General features: G+C 42.4%; 1 protein-coding gene across 1 annotated transcript in view; it reads right to left on the reverse strand.

Annotated features, from left to right (window-relative positions):
- TDRD1 (tudor domain containing 1) overlaps nucleotides 1-17953 on the reverse strand; it is a 56452-nt gene that overhangs the window by 20953 nt on the left and 17546 nt on the right. The window contains exons 11-13 of the mRNA XM_074960046.1: nucleotides 14465-14639; nucleotides 11376-11462; nucleotides 10967-11149 (exon numbers count right to left, since the gene is read on the reverse strand). Coding sequence (XP_074816147.1) covers nucleotides 10967-11149; nucleotides 11376-11462; nucleotides 14465-14639 — 445 coding nt within the window. The remainder of the gene's footprint in view (nucleotides 1-10966; nucleotides 11150-11375; nucleotides 11463-14464; nucleotides 14640-17953) is intronic.

Genomic DNA, 17953 nt, shown 5'->3' on the forward strand with positions numbered 1-17953 from the left:
CGATTATTCTACAAAATCTTTTCCTTTGCTCTAGATGAGAGAAAATTCAAGACTCTACAGAATTTAAAGAGATTCAAGGACCCCTCATGACACCGTACAATGCAACCTGGCGTCCTTATGGTTTGCCATGTCTGGAACAAAAGGCTGGCATTGTTTTTTTCCTCATCAAGGTAACCTTTGGTCTCAAATCATAGGATAGAGGTCTTCATTCTTATAGTTCAACTGGGCCATCAGAAATGGATGTAATATAATGTAAGAAAGTCTTATGAGCTTCAAATGGAGGAAGTCTAGTATATTCTGGGAGACTTGTCACTGAACAGCCAGTCACCAAGACAGGTTTCAGAGTAGCAGTCGTGTTAATCTGTATCCGATGCATACTGTATGCATCCGATGAAGTGAGCTGTAGCTCACGAAAGCTTATGTTCTAATAAATTTGTTAGTCTCTAAGGTGCCACGAGTACTCCTTTTCTTTTTACGGATACAGGAAATCTTTAAGATTCTCCACTTCCAGAGGTTGGCTGCTACCACTGATAAATTTAATAAATCTCAGAAGCTGCTTCCCAGATGAAAGGCAAAGTGCAATATTGGAATTACAGGTTTCCAATAGAATCAGGTATTTTTTGTGCTCAGGACAAGTACTTTATAGAGCTATGAAATCCAAGAATTTCTTCAGAGCACCAGCTAAATGACTAACCAGGGTACCTTCATCTTGAATCTCTGGAGATGACAAAAGTCTAACCATCAGGTCTAAGATTGTTCAGAGGTGAAAACACGTAAGTGAAAAAAAAACAAAAAACACTGTTCTGTTTTGGTATGTACATGCCTGAACACCACATATCACAGAAAGCCAACCTTTACAAGAGTGATGAATTCTATTCAGCGATCTAGAGGATGAATTCCTGTTAGAAAATTCCCAGCCAGCTCTAGTATATATTTTTCAGTCAAAATTCTTCAACAGAAAATAGTTTTTGTAAAATCAAAATTTTAATTGAGAAAATTTTGATTTACTAAAATGTTTTCAGTTTTCCCAATGGAAAAATCAAAAACAACAGCTACTTACCCTACAGTAACTGGCTCTCCAAATGGTTGTCCACACAGATTCCACTCTTGGTACACAAGTGCCTTACGTGCCCAAGATCAGATTCTTTTTGAATAGCATCCCCTCATATTCTCTTGCCCACAGCAGCCAAGCAGGACATGCAACTGCTACTCAGTTCCTTTGACAATAAAAATCCCACATAGTGGAACTTCAGTTAGTGAGGCTGCAAGGTGGGTAGTGGAACCTGTGTGGATAACACATCTCAAGGAACCAAGCTTACCATAGGGTAAGTAACCATTGCTTACCCTATGGTAACCATAAAGAAAAGTATAACTTGAAGAGTGACTGGAGAACTGGTCTACCAAAGGTGGCATCTGACCTGGAAACCCAAACTAGGAAAGTAGTGGGAAGTGAACATGTGGACCTAGCTCTATGTGGCCACACCACGTTTCAGAAATCCAAGCATTTGACAGGGAAGTTGCTGAGGTTGCATGAGCCCTCGTGGAATGTATACTAACAATATCATGTTAACCCCTTGAGAGCAACGTCTGATGTAGTCCAAAACCCATTTAGATAATCTGAAGGGAGATAGAGGGCTAGAGGAAACTCTCCACGAAAAAGTCATGAACACTCTTGTTAATACTCTGAATGACTTAGTTCTGACTAAATAAACAGATAAAGCTCTCACTACATCCAAGGTTTATAGTTTCATTTTGGCTGGATTAGAGTGGGGTTTTAAAAAGAATAGTAGAAGATGAATAGATTGAGATGAAAACCCAATACTACCTTAAGCAAAAACTTGAGGAGGCCTGAACTCATCCTTATAGCATATAGTTTAGGGAAACTCTGCCATGAGGATCTTCACCAACTCTTCAGGAGGCGTCCAGATAGCAGTCACATTAGTTAGGAGAAATGATAAAGAGCAGTTGCCAAGGGCTCAAAGGGTGGGACGGAGATAGAAGTATGCAAGGTTTCCCTCTATTCAACATTGGTGAGGCCGCATTTGGAGTACTGTGTCCAGTTTTGGGCCCCACACTACAAGGATGTGGAAAAACTGGAAAGCATCCAGCGGAGGGCAACAAAAATTATTAGGGGACTGGAACTCATGACTTACGAGGAGAGGCTGAGGGAACTGGGATTGTTTAGTCTGCAAAAGAGAAGAATGATGGGAGATTTGGTAGCTGCTTTCAACTACCTGAAACGGGGTCCCAAAGAGAATGGATCTAGACTGTTCTCAGTGGTAGCAGATGACAGAACAAGGACTAATGGTCTCAAGTTGCAATGGGGGAGGTTTAGGTTGGATATTAGGAAAAACTTTTTCATTAGGAGGGTGGTGAAGCACTGGAATGTGTTACCTAGGGAAGTGGTAGAATCTCCATCCTTAAGAGGTTTTTAAGATCAGGCTTGACAAAGCCCTGGCTGGGATGATTTAGTTAGGGATTGGTCCTGCTTTGAGCAGGGGGTTGGACTAGATGACCTCCCGAGGTCCCTTCCAACCCTGATATTCTATGATTCTATGATTCCCTGGCTAACTTGGAGAGACTTGTTAATGTGCATTGCTATTCTGCTCAGTATTATTGGTGGAGAACATCCAACTGTCTATTGCTTTTCCTGAGTCAGTTCAGGTGGTATATCAAGGGTATCTGTAATCCACGTCAAGAGGTCCTCAAAGGTCTTAAATTTGTCGAACCCCTGAAGCAGATGGGTTGACCACCTCACTGGGGGAGGAAGAGATCCAAACCTGGGGAGTACTAGTCATCCACTGAAATAGTCTTGGCCATTTGAAGAAGTTGGGTTATAATTAAGCTAAGTTATTAAGGATTGTATCTGTTATGATTATACAGGCTACTGCCAGGCTCAGCTAACTTAAGTGGGGCCACTGTAACTCAATCAGCATTCTTCCTTTATAGCTAACAAATCTCAATATGGAGCACAATGCACCTTAGGAGGATGTCAGAGCTGAACTGCTCTAATAAAGCAGAATATGTTCTCATGGCAGGAAATGGAAGATTTTCTGGATACACTAAAATTGCAGACAGTGTAGAAATATGTATTTTCAAGGTATTAGCCTTCAATCTGATATCAAAACCATCTTGCAAAAACTCCAGAGCATGAGACACTTTGGCTACGTGATGCTGAATGTGTCTCTGCACCATGCCTTGAATTTAGACCAGATCCTTGAGTAAGCTCTTTTTATTGATTTTCTCCTATATGCTAAGAGAGTTTCTGTGAGACCAGCAGAGTAACCATTTCATTTTAGAAAATACCTTTCAAATGCCAAGGTGCTAAATTTAACTTGCTCGGATCCTAATGAAGACTCTGGGATAACACATCTGGCGGCAGATTCAGGAACAATGGTGGCTCCGTGGTTATGTTCATGATGTCCAGAAACCAAGGCCTCGAGCCACTGGGGGCCGCTAAGGCCTTGTCTACACTACACAGTTTTGTGGACAAAAGTCAGCTTTCATCAATAAAACAGTAGAGGTGTACATACTACAATGCTCCTCCTGCCAATTTAACTCTCCTGCTACGCCGACAAAATAAAACCACCCCGAGAGGCACAGAGCTTTTTGTTGCTAAGTCAGAGCGACGCACTGTCAGTGTAGACACTGTGCTTGCTTATGTCGCCATAAATGGCCTCCAGGAGGTGTCCTACAATGCCCATCCTGACCAATCTTGTCAGCAGTTTGAACTCTACTGCCCTGCAGCCAGGTACACAGGCATTCATCCCCTCCTCCTTTAAAAGACTGGGAATTTTTTGAAATTCCATTTGCTGTTTGCTCAGCATGAAAAGCTCATAAGGCATCTTCCCAGCTGATCCTGGCGGCTCCATGCAGCAAACGCTCTCTCAAAGACCCGCCACTTTTATAAGCAGCTGGACGCCATCCTCGGCAGTGACCCCACCTCCACTGCTAAGAGCCCCGTGGATACTTTCAGGGGACTGGAGACAGCAGCCAGCAGACTCATCTCTGAGGACGAAGTGGTGGATGAGGAAGTGGAGTTGGAGGATGAGGCGAGACAGGTGACAGGGTTGTCCAGTAGCGTGGTGAGCTAGGACCTCTTCTCGACTCTGGAGGGTTCAAACCAGTCCTAGTATTTGGACTCCAGCACGTATGATGCACGAGAGGGGAGCTCTGGTAAGTGCTCATTTTGATTTGATACTGTTTGGTTATATGAGGTAGAGTTGTCCTTTGTTTCATTATATACTAGAAGTGGGTTAAGGGATAGACATGTACAAGACTAGTAGTGTTTGCATCTGTTTCCCATTCCCATATGCAGCTACTCAGTGGGGGCCCTGCGGAAAAGCGTGTTAATGCACACAGAGATTTCATGGGTATCCTCCAGAGAGATCTCTAGGAAACTTTCCTGGAGGTACTTGCCAATCCTCTGCCAAGTTTCCTTGGCAAAGCTGCTGTGTTTCTTTCCCCACTATAAGAAACTTTGCCACACCAACCAGCAATCACTTGTGCAGCAATCAAAGTGGCACACAGGCAAGCAGCATAGGGACCCGCTCTGAAGGCACACACATGCAGGAGATGCCCCCTTGCATCCTTGTTTATCCTCAGGAGTGAGATATCAGCTTCAATTACCTCCACCTGTGGAAAATGGTGGCAGAATTTACAATAATATCCCTCGTTGCTTGCAGCAATTCCCTTAAAAAAAAACACCTAGGCCCCTTGCCCCATCTTGGGCCTTCCCCTCCCCACCGTCCCAGGCCGAACTGACTATGTTTAGGGCACTCGCCCAGCTGCGTGCTTGCCAAGGGAGAATGAGAAAGAGGTGCATTTAACTATTATGATTTAATGCTGTAAGTGCACTCACAATACTGCCTCTGTTTCTTGTGCTTCTGCACCTGTGCCCTTGAGGGGAACCCCCTACACACCAGTGGAGCGCCTCCGTCTGATAAGGAGGCAACCCAGGAGGAGTAAAGGAGGACAATTTAGGGAGGTGCTCCAATCATCTGACACCACAGATCATGATCACAGAGAGTGGAGAGACACAATTAACAAAAAATTGAAAATATAGTTAGCCTGGAGAGGAAGCAAGGCCAGGAACGGATGATAAAAAGGATGGAAGACCAAATGGAGATGCTGAAGTCCCTGACTGCACTACAGTCAGAACACATGCATGCTTGCCTCGGCATGCAGCTTATCCAGAACTGCATGCCATGCCATGCCATGCCCTTCCCCCCACCACATTCCTGGCATGTTCCCGGCCCATCGCAGTAGCCCTTTCACTCTACCCCAGCTGGATTTATACACAGCTATGAGAGCCTCCATTAAGAGGAGAGTCTTCCTCGGTATCATGTCCCTTACAAGAAATTGAATTCTATGTATTTGTTATTGCTGTTTAATAAAAATGTACTCATAGAAAATTAATCCTTATTTTATTTTTCGCCCATACCTTGCTGCTGGAATTCATACACAGTGGCAATTGGCACATTTCAAATCACTCAGGAAGCAATTACTACAAGGTTCATTCCAGGTGGCAAGTAAACAAAGCCTGGCTGAATGCCTTTCATGAAGACACATTACTGGAGTTCATTGTCAAAGCCTCTATGATTTGAATAGCCCCCCTCTGAGCCCTGGTATCCAACAGCCCTGCTCAAAATCAGCCTATCCAGTAGACGCTCCACCCCTGGGGAAACTTTTCCCCCTTAGCTTCACAAATATTATGCAGAGTACAGCAGACTACTGTGACCATAGGAATATTTTTCACACTGAGGTCTAACCTGCCATGAAGGCAGTGCCAGCAAGCCTTTAATCTGCCAAACACACATTCAATGGTCATTCTGCACCTGCTCAGCCTGTTGTGGAAGTGCTCCTTGCTGCTGCCAAGGTTTCTGGTGTAAGGCTTCATGAGCCATGTGAGAAAATGATCCTGGGAAACCCAGTGTACCCCTATGGGCATTTCAACATCCCCCATTTGAACCTTCTGGTCTGGAAAGAAAGTCACTGCTTGCAGCTTTCTATACTGGCAAGGGTTCCTGAAGATGCATGCGTCATGCACGTTCCCTGACCACCCTGCGTTGGTATCAGTGAAACGATCCTAGTGATCCACAAGTGCCTGCAATGCCACAGAGAAGTAGCTCTTTTTCTTGAGGAACTCTGTCACAAGATGGTCTGGGGCCAACATCGGGATATACGTGCCATCTATTGTCCCGCCGGATTTAGGCAATCCCACTTCTGCAAAGCCATCCACTATTTCCTGCACATTTCCCAGAGTCTCAGTCCTTCATAGAAGGATGAGATTAATGGCCCTGCACATTTGTGTGACTGCAACCCCCATGGTGGACTTCCCAACTCCAAACTGATTCGCGACTGACCAGGAGTGGTCTGGCATTGCCAGCTTCCACACAGCGATCACCCCGCGCTTCTTCACCGAGAGAACAGCTCTCATTTTTGGTATCCTTATGCTGCAGGGCAGGGACGAGCTCTGCACAAAGTTCCAGGAAGGTGGGCTTTGCGCACTGGAAAGTTTTGCAGCCACTGCTCGTCATCCCATACCTGCATAATGATGCAATCCCACCAAATCCATTTCCTCCTTCCTGGTCTTCTGTATTACACTTGTGATGATGGGCACTGGGGAAAAGCATAAAGTAAGCCCTTCTGAAACTTTAGTGACAAGGCATCTATGCCTAGGGATCCTGGCTGCCTTCTTCCTGCAAATTATTGGTGAACCTTCGATGGAAAGATCTAAAATCAGAACTCCAGAAGGATTAATTGTGAAAACTCCATTCTGCCTGATCAATTTTTCTTCTGCTCAGCCAGTCAGTCTTCACATTATTGGTGCTCTTGGTATACAGGGCCCTGACAGACCACAGGTGGACTTCCATCCACTGCATCACAGATTCCTGCTTCGTTTTGTAGATCCCTTGACCTCGTACCCTCCTGATGGTTTATGTATGCCATCGCTGCCATGTGTGTGATTACCAAAATATGACTATTCAGCAATGCTGGGGCCCGCTGTCAAAGAGCATACTTAATTGCCCAGCCTCAGCTCTAGGAAAATGTGTGTTTTTCTTTCATTCTGAGATGGACCATATCCCTTGAGCCACCAACTTCTCAGAGAATGTTTCCCATCCTTCCAGACTGTCATCTGTGATGACATACTGCTTTGATTCTGCCTTGGCCAGATCTCCCTGAAATCTCTCTGGACTCATCCACCAACCCAGGGATTTCAACACAAAATGACAAAACGTTCAACTTCCAAGATGGGGAAAAAAAAAAAAAATCAGAAAATGGTGGGGAAGGGACAGCAGGAAACTCTGGAGAATCCTCATATGCATTCTTGCCAAAGGCACTATTCCAATGCAGGACATGACCATCCCTACAACACTCAGAGTGCCTACCCATGTCGTCTGATACCTCCTCAGGAGGGTTAACGGCTGAATTGATCTCGTCCCATTTTTCAGCTGATAAAGATTTTGTGGGCCTCTGTGTCCATCAACACACCAAGATTAACTAGGTGCTGAAAAGGCTGTTGCAACATTTGGATTTTTGTCTGAGCCACCAAAATAGACCCCTCCTTGGAGGAGGCGCTGACTAGAATGATATCCAGGAAAGGGTATACCTGTATCCTGTTCTGCTTGAGCAAAGCCACCAGAATGGGGACTTTTGTGAGATATAGATGACTGTCTGAAAGGCAGAATTTTGTATAAAAAACAATTGAATGAAGCACAGAAATCTCCTGTGTACCTACTGAACTTGCATATGAAGATAGGCCTCCTTCAAACTGATTGCTGTAAAATAATCCCTCTGTCATATTGCCACTACTATGGACTTTAAGATCTCCATCTTGACTCTGGCCCTTCTTATGAACTTGTTCAGGTGTTTTAAGTCCAACAATGCTCTGTCCTCCCTGGATCTTTTAGGTACAAAAAACAAGTGAGTATGTTCAGAGAACATCTCCATCTTGGTAATTATCTTGCCGATTTGCAGAAGCTTTTTTATGGCCTTTAGCATATTTTCCTTGTTTGTGGATTTAAGGATACTGGAGAAGGGAGAAAAAGAAGGCTCCAAATATTTGAGAATTCTATGATGTACCCTTGTCAAAACACATCCAGGATCCATTAGCCTGACAGGGAGAAAGATCACTGGTCCCTGAATTTTAATCGTCTACCCGCAGTTGTCACTCGTTGGAATTCTCCAGACTTAGTCAGGCATTGTTTTTAAGCGTTGGAATTTGCATTGCAGGAAGACTGATATCTACCCTTTCAAGGCTTACATTTGCTGTAATCTTGCCTTCCATACTTTCAGTAGCCAAGAAAACGAGATTCATACCTGTAATAAGGTCAGCTATCCCTATACCCAGATTTGGAGTGAGGATGGTTCTGTAAGATCTTTTTTGAGTTATCTGAGGATTCCAGCATCACTTTGTCTCTAACAGCTCTCCAAATAAGCCACCTCCTGAATATTTTGAAGACACTAACATGATTCTGGCTTGTATATTGCCTTTCCAGGCTCATAAACAGGGATGCTATCTGGTCACCATGCTGGAGGCCGTGACATGTGCTGAAAACATCAAAGCATCCCTGGTTTTGTTGGTTATGAAGGCTGAAGCCATTGAGATTTTCTTTAACTCCGAACCTAACCAAAACGATTTCTTCGTCTTTTTTGGGGGGGCACTCTAGCTGTAAAAAACTGTCAATCCAGGCCAGGACTGTCCTTACACAACATGTTGCTGCAGAAGAAGCCCAGATAGGAAGATGCAGCCTCAAACGTACAGAACAATGGTATTTCCATTCTGCAATTGTTGAGTTCTTTTGGGAAAAAATCCCCTTCCATTAGGATACCAGCATCTTACACTAGTGCTGAAACTGCTCTGACACTTTGGGAAGAGACAAAATCTCCTTTGCTACAGTGTTCGTTGTAGAATTTTTTTGATATACCTGGATATTCCTCAGGTTTTTACAGTATTTCCCATTTGGCTTTAATTACTTTTTCCAAAAAGATGTGAAGGGCAATGTATAGTTCAGATTATGAACCAGCTGGAAAATATTTTTTTGTAATTTCTGGACCAATCATTTTTTCTTCCTTGTAGTATTTGCTAGTGGGCTCATCCAACAAAATACCTGAAGTATCTAATCACCCTTTGTAACATCTTCTCAAATGACAGTTTGAAAAAGATCCCCTTGCTTTGCTTCATCCTGCTATTTAGATTCTGATTTTAGAGTTCACCTTCCTCCTCTGAAGAAAATCCTGACTTTTCTCCTCTCTGGGATTTGGATTGAACATACTACCTCGTCTTCTTTTTCTTTGATGATACCCACGAAGATGAGGATGAAAATGAATTAAATGATGATGAAGATAAAGAAAAATCAGACACAAACAATTCTATTCCTTTTATTATTTTTTTCTTTCCATGGATCAAAACCTCATGAGCAGAGTTTTTTGCTCTGGTGATGCGTTAAAGAAACTGCTATTCTCAGAAGAACAGGACAAGTTTTTTTCCAATATTTCTGTGGTAATTTTTTGAACCTTTTCCCCCCTTTTTTAAATTTTACTCTTTAGAGGAGGTGGGGATTGGGAATCTGAGTCAGGTGAGGAATACCATGAACCTCCTCTGCTAAATGCATCTCTATCTTTGCCCTTTGGAGAGCAGACCAAATGCTAGTAAGGGGATATTAAGCTGCTGCCCAGGGCTCCAAGATAGCAGACTTTGAGGTAATGGTGCTTTTCATACCAAACCCAAGAGCTGCTTAGCCCAAGAAGAATTTCTTCCCGATGAGATTCCCTTCTTTTTCCCTATATATCTATCTATGCAGAATTCCTGACCTTCCCAGAGGCTAATGGAAGGAGACTGAATTTCCTGACATAGATGGGCGGGGTGTGTGTAATGATGTGACCTGCTTTGCAGGAGGGCACATCCCTGAAACTGTCTTAGTCACTTCTTGCTCTCCCGGGCCCGCCTACGGTTTCCCTGTGACAGGATGCTGTCCTTTGACATATCTGCCTCTGGTGGCCAAAGGGCTCTCCATTTTTCCTACATCCTTCAAGACATTCGAAGTCTGGCTAGTGGGGAACTAGCTCCTGGGTCAGAATAAGGCCACCAGAGCAAAACAATTTCCAACCCAGAGGATGAGGCAGCTGGAAAACAAGGCACAAACTTATTGCAGGGATGCAGAGCAGGAGGAACATAGCCTTAGTCTCCTGTCTCCATCATCCTCATAGCCTGTTACTTGAGCAGTCGGGAGTGGCGCTGTATGAGACAAACTACATCTTCATATTTTGGGTTTTCTTTTCCCATTCTCTCTTGCAGCAGATGCTGGATTCCCCTTCCCTGCCAGTAGCTACTGGAGGCAGAACAAACCCGAAACTAAGGGGAAGGGTCTCTGAAAAGTGGGGGCTAGTCCCTCGTCTGCCATCCAATCAGCTCTGATTCTGTAGCAGTAGGGGGCAGGCAGGCAATGACCCAAACTAACAATCTGAGGACTTAGCCATGAGAGAGAATAGAGGCATCAAGCACTCAAACAGCAACTGCTATAAAGGAAATATCACACTATAAGTAGTAGTTTAGAATCAGTTCAGCATTAAATAATATTTTTTGGGTCAGTTCAACAAATCAAAAAAAAAAATCACATTTTTTTGTACAAGTAAGGCAGAAAAAATAATTCGGTCAAGTGGCAACACAAGAAAGCTAAACTCTGTGCCATAGGATCTTGCTGTTTTCAGCCTCTTCCAGACTCATAGGTCCTCACCAGCTATTCTAAGCTTCAAGTTATATGCAACCCTTATTCTAGGGCTCCTAGTTTATTCCCCCAACTCCATTTCCCCTCCTTCTGGTCCCACCTTCTTCCCCTGGGACCTTCAGGTGCTTTTTATTAAAAAGAAAATTAGTATATATAATTGTAATATACCATTTTTGCATAAACTATTATGTTAACACTTTTACTTTAGAATGACCTGTATGAATATATTCACTTACGGCCATTATGAATCTGCTGACAGAAAAAGTCTTCTGGCGTTTGAATATGGGCAACTACACCAGAAAATGTATCTCCCACAGATACGGAAAAAACCTTTATGGCTAAATCACTATTGTGAACCAGTTCTTCATCTTCAGCTGTTTTTTCTCTTTCTCCCTCAGAATCCTTTTGTAACACAGTACCTGAGGAAATACAAACATGATAGGAGAAGCTATTTTACTGAGTTAATATTCCAATAACACAGGCCACATCACAGTCAGTGAATTGAAGCTAGTTCCACTGTCCAGCGTCTTACGTTTGAAACAGAGGGCAACCTAACTTCACCATTAACTCCACACCACCCAAAATAGGAGAAGATCATTCCCAAATTTCAGATTAATCTGTCAAAAGCCTGATTGGTTTACTCACCTGTATCTGGGTTCATTTTCTTAGTTTCTTTCCTCTTTGGACTCAATTCATGCCCCATTTCGAGAAGTATTTTATCTAGGTGTTTCCCTATAATACATATTTATGTAAATTAAACTAATTTACATACAAAGGCAGTCTCAGATTAGTTTTTTAAATCATGTTTTCTGAACGCACTCTCTAAACTACTAACCCTGGAAAATCTGACCTAGACTGTGTCTATTTTACTTGTTGGTCAAGCGTCTAGCATGCCGTGGATGTTGAACAACATTTTTATATAGATATACAAACAAGTCTCTCAGTAGTTTGACTACTAAGAAGCTTCCTAAAAACACCCATTTCTCAATTATTACCATCTTGCTAATTTCACTTCACCAAAATATCTATAACAATTGCTACTGAATTTATCATGCCACGACTCTATAGTTAAGGCTGAGTTGCATGTGTTACACCAAGCAGGATTCAACTGCTCCAGATCTTCCTCAAACTTACAGCACTTTGAGTACAGAATGAGGCCTGAGAATTTACAAGTAAATCCATTAGTTTATGAATTAATTAAAAACTGGGTCCTTTAAGATTTTCAGTGTCTGTGACAGTCTCTTCTCTTTGTCCCAAATGAGCAGAACACCACAAATACTTCAAACTCTCAATATAGACAAAAATTAATTTTATCTCATGCACAACCTATATTTGAAGAAGTTGGGTTATAATTAAGCTAAGTTAGTAATGATCGTATCTTATGATTATACGGGCTACTGCCAGGCTCAGATAACTTAAGTGGGGCCACTGTAACTCAATCAGCATTCTTCCTTTATAGCTAATGAAGGGCCAAAATCCCAATAATATGTATGTAAGATCTTGACTACAGTCTCTGTTAAAAATCTCTCTCATAGGCCCAAACTCCATGGCCTGGTCTAAGGCATGAGGCCTGGCTAACAATGGACAATACATGGCTAAGGAAACTGGAAGAAGCAGGAAACAACCCTTGTTTGTTCACTATAGATATTATGAGCTGAAACAGCATAACTCCAGGTGGAGAGCAGTAATTGGGTGTCTTTATCATGAGTTACAGGCACACAACGCATTGAGAGGAGCCTCAAAGTCTACTCCCCGGTGCAGGAAGTAGATAACACACACTCCCCAAATGCCAACCAGAGTTCAGGGAGAGGCCTAACATGTCAGCATGAGATATGACATCCTCCCTTTCACAGATGAATCCCTCCCTCACAAATGCCAATCATAGTTCACAAAAATGCAAAGGTAAAACCAAACAATTGTTTTTGATGTGTACTCTTCACGATCCTTTTATTTTAAATCCTCCAGAGATATACCTGTGGGCCACACCTGTCTGGAAAGAGCCACCGTCACCCCTAAGGACCTGAAATCAGGATTCAACTTACACATTTTAAAAGTAAAATTTTGGGAATAACACCTGTGTATTAACAACTATGTTAACCTGAGCTATGGGTGAAGCCATTAAGTAATCTTTTAGACTATTAGCTTATTGTGCTAATTTTGTCTTGCTGCCAGAACCTATCCAGGGGCTCGGGAACTCCTACCCCGTCGCTTCCCTCCGCCCATCGGCATTCTATATAATCTATTGTAATCAATTGTTTAGCAGTGTCTCACTGAGCCTAATAAACAAAGTGACTCTCCGCCAGCGCTGTGCGTAATAAACACTCGTGCTTGACTCTACACGGTGTCCACTTCTGTTCCTTCTATTTGATATCATTGTATTTGATATCATTACTCAATAGCATGAAGAAAACTAGCTGTGTGTGTCAAGAGTTCTCACTGGTAAGTTAGCTGGCTCAAATATCACTATTTTTTAAAGGTTCTGTGCCTGCAGACATAGTATGGACATCAGTGACTAAAAGACTAGATGGTACCACTGCCTTAACTTCATGGCACACCAAAGCAGCTGCACAACGGGAAACCCAAAAGAGCAGGTACAATAGAACTCAGCTCTCCCTACCTCCCCTCTTCACATAGCACTGGTTTCACAAAGAGCCCTCAAAACCAATAAATTAATTGCAAATTTAAGTCCAGATCCACTAGTATCTCTCAGCTGTTATAGCAATGCAAGGCTGGGTTTACAGCTGCTTAACTGGCCAATGCACTCTGGCTGCTTCATGCTACCCTTCTCCACTGAGGACTCTGTCCTTAACATGTAAATATTTAAGACTGGTATTATGTCTTCAAATAATTAGAAATATCACACACACTAGCATTTTGGGGGGAATTCTTGTTTAGTTTTTATGTTAGTTAAGTATGTAATTTTAACTACATTTTTTAAAAACTAAAGAAATTCCCAGGAGGGGGGGGAAAAAAAAAAAAAAAAAACCTCTTAGAAGCTGGGTTTAAGGTTGAGAGTATGTGCCAGTAATTTAAGGATAAAAAAAGTTTTCAAAACCATGCATTACAAACTCAGGAAATTCAAAATTAAATTAATAATTAAAAGAAATCCAAATACGTTAAGGTAAGAAATGCACAGTTTAGGGTCCCAAACAACCTTAAGTCTGCCCTATAGTGATGACTTGAGGGGAAACATAAAATCTGATAGGTCTTTGAGAATCCATTTAATGTACACTAGGACCACAAAAACTAAGATGCATTAGTCACAGCCATATTATTACTGTATAACATCACTACAGGGCAGAGATACAGTTGTGCCTGGAAAAGGCAACTACCTCAAAGTAAACAGTGTGAAAAAAAATTACAGTAAGAAAGAATGTAAGGAAATAACCCCAAGTCACTACATGCCAGTAGACAAAAGCTCTATAAAGACTAGCACCATATGGGAAGAAAATTATTATCCAGACTTTCTAAATGATCTTATTAAAGGTTCACTACTGAAGAATTTAAGTTTATAAAGGTAGTCAACAAAGCATGAGATTAAGCCAATCAAGACACACAACTTTTCAAAACAAGATCTCTCTATTGCAGCTATTCAAATTTCTAAGACTAGAAAACTAAACATTTTAGGTAAAAAGTGTGCGATCTCATTTCTGTAAAACGCTTTAAGGGAACAGAAATGAGAATCACAACTGACAATTTTAAGATATGTCCCAGAACAATCAAACCCATCTTACCAGAACCTGGCAGGACAACATCTACAGCGAAACAAGTCATCATCTCCTCCTGTAATAGGTCAACAACAGTCACCGAACAGTACTGTCCCACGAGCAGAGGGGTAATAATGTTAGCACAGTCGTTGTTCCAAAACAAGGAGGATGGAACAAAATTAGCAACACAACACTTAATGGCCTGAAAGAGAAAACCAAAAAGAATACATTTTTTAAGAAAATAAAATTAGAGCCTGCAAAATCTTTGGTTTGCAAGAAATATAGTCACTGGTTCTTATTTTTGTTTTTGCACTCAAGTCAATCAAGTCCATATTAACAATTCAAGCTATTTACATAAGGTCCTACGGTTACAGGGGAACTAAGGGACAATATATTGAATTCTTGTTCCTGTTCTTCCCCTGCCTCCACTGTTATGCTCATTCATTGTGCCATACAGAATGGTTACATACCCTACAATATGTGCAGATGTGTCAAGACCTATTGTACATATATACTCCACTTCTGGTGTGTACCCCATGTGCAAGACTGCCCTTGTACCTCCCCTCCCCCACATCCTTCAGTTCTTTCACAGACACAAAAGCCAACTGCTATAGAACTCCACAGGAGAAGGGAGGGAAGGCGGGGAGTGGAATAGATATATGGACATCATCTCAAAGAGCCAGTTACTCTAGAGCATGTAACTGTTCTCTCTAAATGACTGTCAATATGTATTCCACTTTTGGTGACTAACAAGCAGTGACCTAGTATAAAGGAAGTAAGTGCTCAGAAAGTCTACTTAAATAAAGGCTGCAGGACAGCTCTGATAAAGGGGGTTTCAGATCTTGATACCCCAACTAGGCTGTGTAATGTGAAAACATGTAAATGTGTGGACTGATCCCAGAATAGCCACTCTGAGGGTTTCAGATAGGTATGCATCTTAGGGAAGCCGCAGAAGCTGCCTGAGTTCCAGTAGAGTGGGCTCTTACCTGCATGGGTGGATCTGATCTTGTTAGCTCATAGCATACCCTAATACAATTAGATACCCACACACTTAGCTTTTGGGTAGATCTTGCCTGAACTTTCATCCTATCTGCGAATGCTACAAATAGTCTCAGGGAGTCTGAAAAGTTTGATCCTGTCAAGGTAAAATGAAAGAGCCCTACAAACACCAAATGTGTACTTTCTAGTTTCTCTTTGTAGTGGGACTTAAGAAAACAGGCAGATAAATCATCTGATTTAAATGGAAGGCTACCACTTAGGAAAAAACAAAATTAGCATGAGGCCTTACGGTACTTTGTCCTAACAGAACACACTAAGATGGAAAAGACATGAGAGCCTGCATTTCAAACTTTCAAATTCATGTTATAGCCACTTCAGTTATGTCTGCACAGCAGCTAGGAGGTGCAAATCCTAGCACAGGTAGACATTCACATGCAAGCTCTGCTCAAGTTAGCATGCTAAAAATAGCAGCGTGGCTGTGTTGGCTGGCTTGGGCTAGCTGCCAGAGTACATATCCACGGGGTCGGGCGAGAGTGTATGCGGGCAGCTAGCCTATGTCACCACCCAGGTTGCCACATTCATACTGGGTTTTTACACCTCCTAGCTGCTATGTAGACATCTAAGGCCCTCTTCGGAGATGGATGCAGAGTGAGCAAGAATGAGCATGATGACAGGGATGCAAAAGGGAAAAGGAGAGGGCTCTGGGACTCGGGGGAAATAAGAGCCTTAAGGAACTTAAAAAGAAAAGGAGTACTTGTGGCACCTTAGAGACTAACCAATTTATTTGAGCATGAGCTTTTGTGAGCTACAGCTCACTTCATCCGATGAAGTGAGCTCTAGCTCACGAAAGCTCATGCGCAAATAAATTGGTTAGTCTCTAAGGTGCCACAAGTACTCCTTTTCTTTTTGCGAATAAAGACCAACACGGCTGTTACTCTGAAACCTGTCTTTAAGGAACTTAGCGACTGTGGGGAAGGAGAATATGGTGTGACCCCAGAGGGAGGGGATGTTGAGCTGATATTGAGCTGATATTGCTCAGTGTACTCCTGTGGAGCTGACTGATAGCCCTGAGTTAGTGAGTGAGAGTGCATCATCCACAATGGAAAGAATAGGAGTCTTTAGAGGACATAGATGGCATTGCTCCGCCCCAACAGGACATCTTTTCCACTTGGTTGCTTATATTAGTCTAATAGAGTCTTTTCTGAACTAGTGTGCTCTGACTCCATAGAGCAGCTTCTCTCCATGATGATTAGCAAGCCAGCATCTGCCCTGTCAAGTGCAACAAAGCTGGGTCCAGATGTAGAAAGTATCCTTCATTCTGGGAGATTATGATAGTTAAAAGAGATGAGGATATCTGTGGCTGAGTGGACAAGTTCATGAAGTTCCAGTACCAGAACTGTCTGGGCTGGTTTTAATATGATCATCACTGCTGAATCCTACAATGTGGTTTCTGAAAATCCTTGGTATTAATGGTATCAGTGGATAAGCCTAGATCATTCCAGGAGTCCACAAGTTGAGGAAAGTATTTGACAGAGAACCTAGCTCAGACCCTGCCCTTTGAGCAAAACAGCTGACGTTAACCTTTGAGGCGAACAGATAGACAGTCAGGTGACCCCACTTACAGAAAGATGTTCTGGATGACAGAGTCCATGACAGTCCATTTGTGGTTTGCTTGTGAACTGTCTGTGGAGATGGTCCTAGGACATTTTATAATTCTGGCAGAAGCAGAGCTACTGGAATGATTTGGTGGCAAATGCACCAGTTCCAAAAACAAAGAGTTTCCTGGCAAAGAGGGAATGATCCTCCCTGTCTTACAAAACATTACTACATTGCTATTGTATTGAGAGCTGTGACGTGGACTGTCAAACCCCACAGAGTGGGAAGGGATATCTGTGAATGCTAAACCCATAGCTCTGATTTCTGATCTTAAGATTCCAGCATTAAAACTCTAAAGCTTAAAATATCTTGAGTCAGCATGAAGCAATTAACAGCTACAGCATAGTCGAAAGCTTTTTGTTTAGAATATCTTAAGGTGCAATCATTACTGGGATTCACTGTTTGTTACCATCTACTTTAAGTTCAGAGTCATTTTTGGCCTTTTTAAAAAATAACATGGCTTTATGAATGACAACTGTATGACAGCATAGGTTATCAGCAAGTACATTTATATGATTGTGAGTCTCACCGGAAATCCAGACGTCTTGGGTCTGAAGATGTCCCAGGTGAGTTCCCCACCCAAACACGGAAGCATGTGTCATGAGCATCTTGGTAGGAAGCTATGGGCAAAACAGTACTCCCCTTGCACATCTGGAAAGGGTGCTTCCCCCAATTTAAATAAAAGAGAGCTTCTCAAGGACCCTATACTTGAAGTTTTGAGGGGAAAAAAGGAAGGAAGGAGTGGACTTTGTATTTAGGGGTGCATATTTTGCCATCCCTGTGAAAAACTGCCCAAATGTGGCCAAGTTTTAAGTCTCTGGGGGAAAAAGTCACAGCTCTTTATACCTATCCAGAAGAAGC

This window comes from Natator depressus, chromosome 7 (genome assembly GCF_965152275.1).
Source record: "Natator depressus isolate rNatDep1 chromosome 7, rNatDep2.hap1, whole genome shotgun sequence".
Lineage (NCBI taxonomy): Eukaryota > Metazoa > Chordata > Testudines > Cheloniidae > Natator > Natator depressus.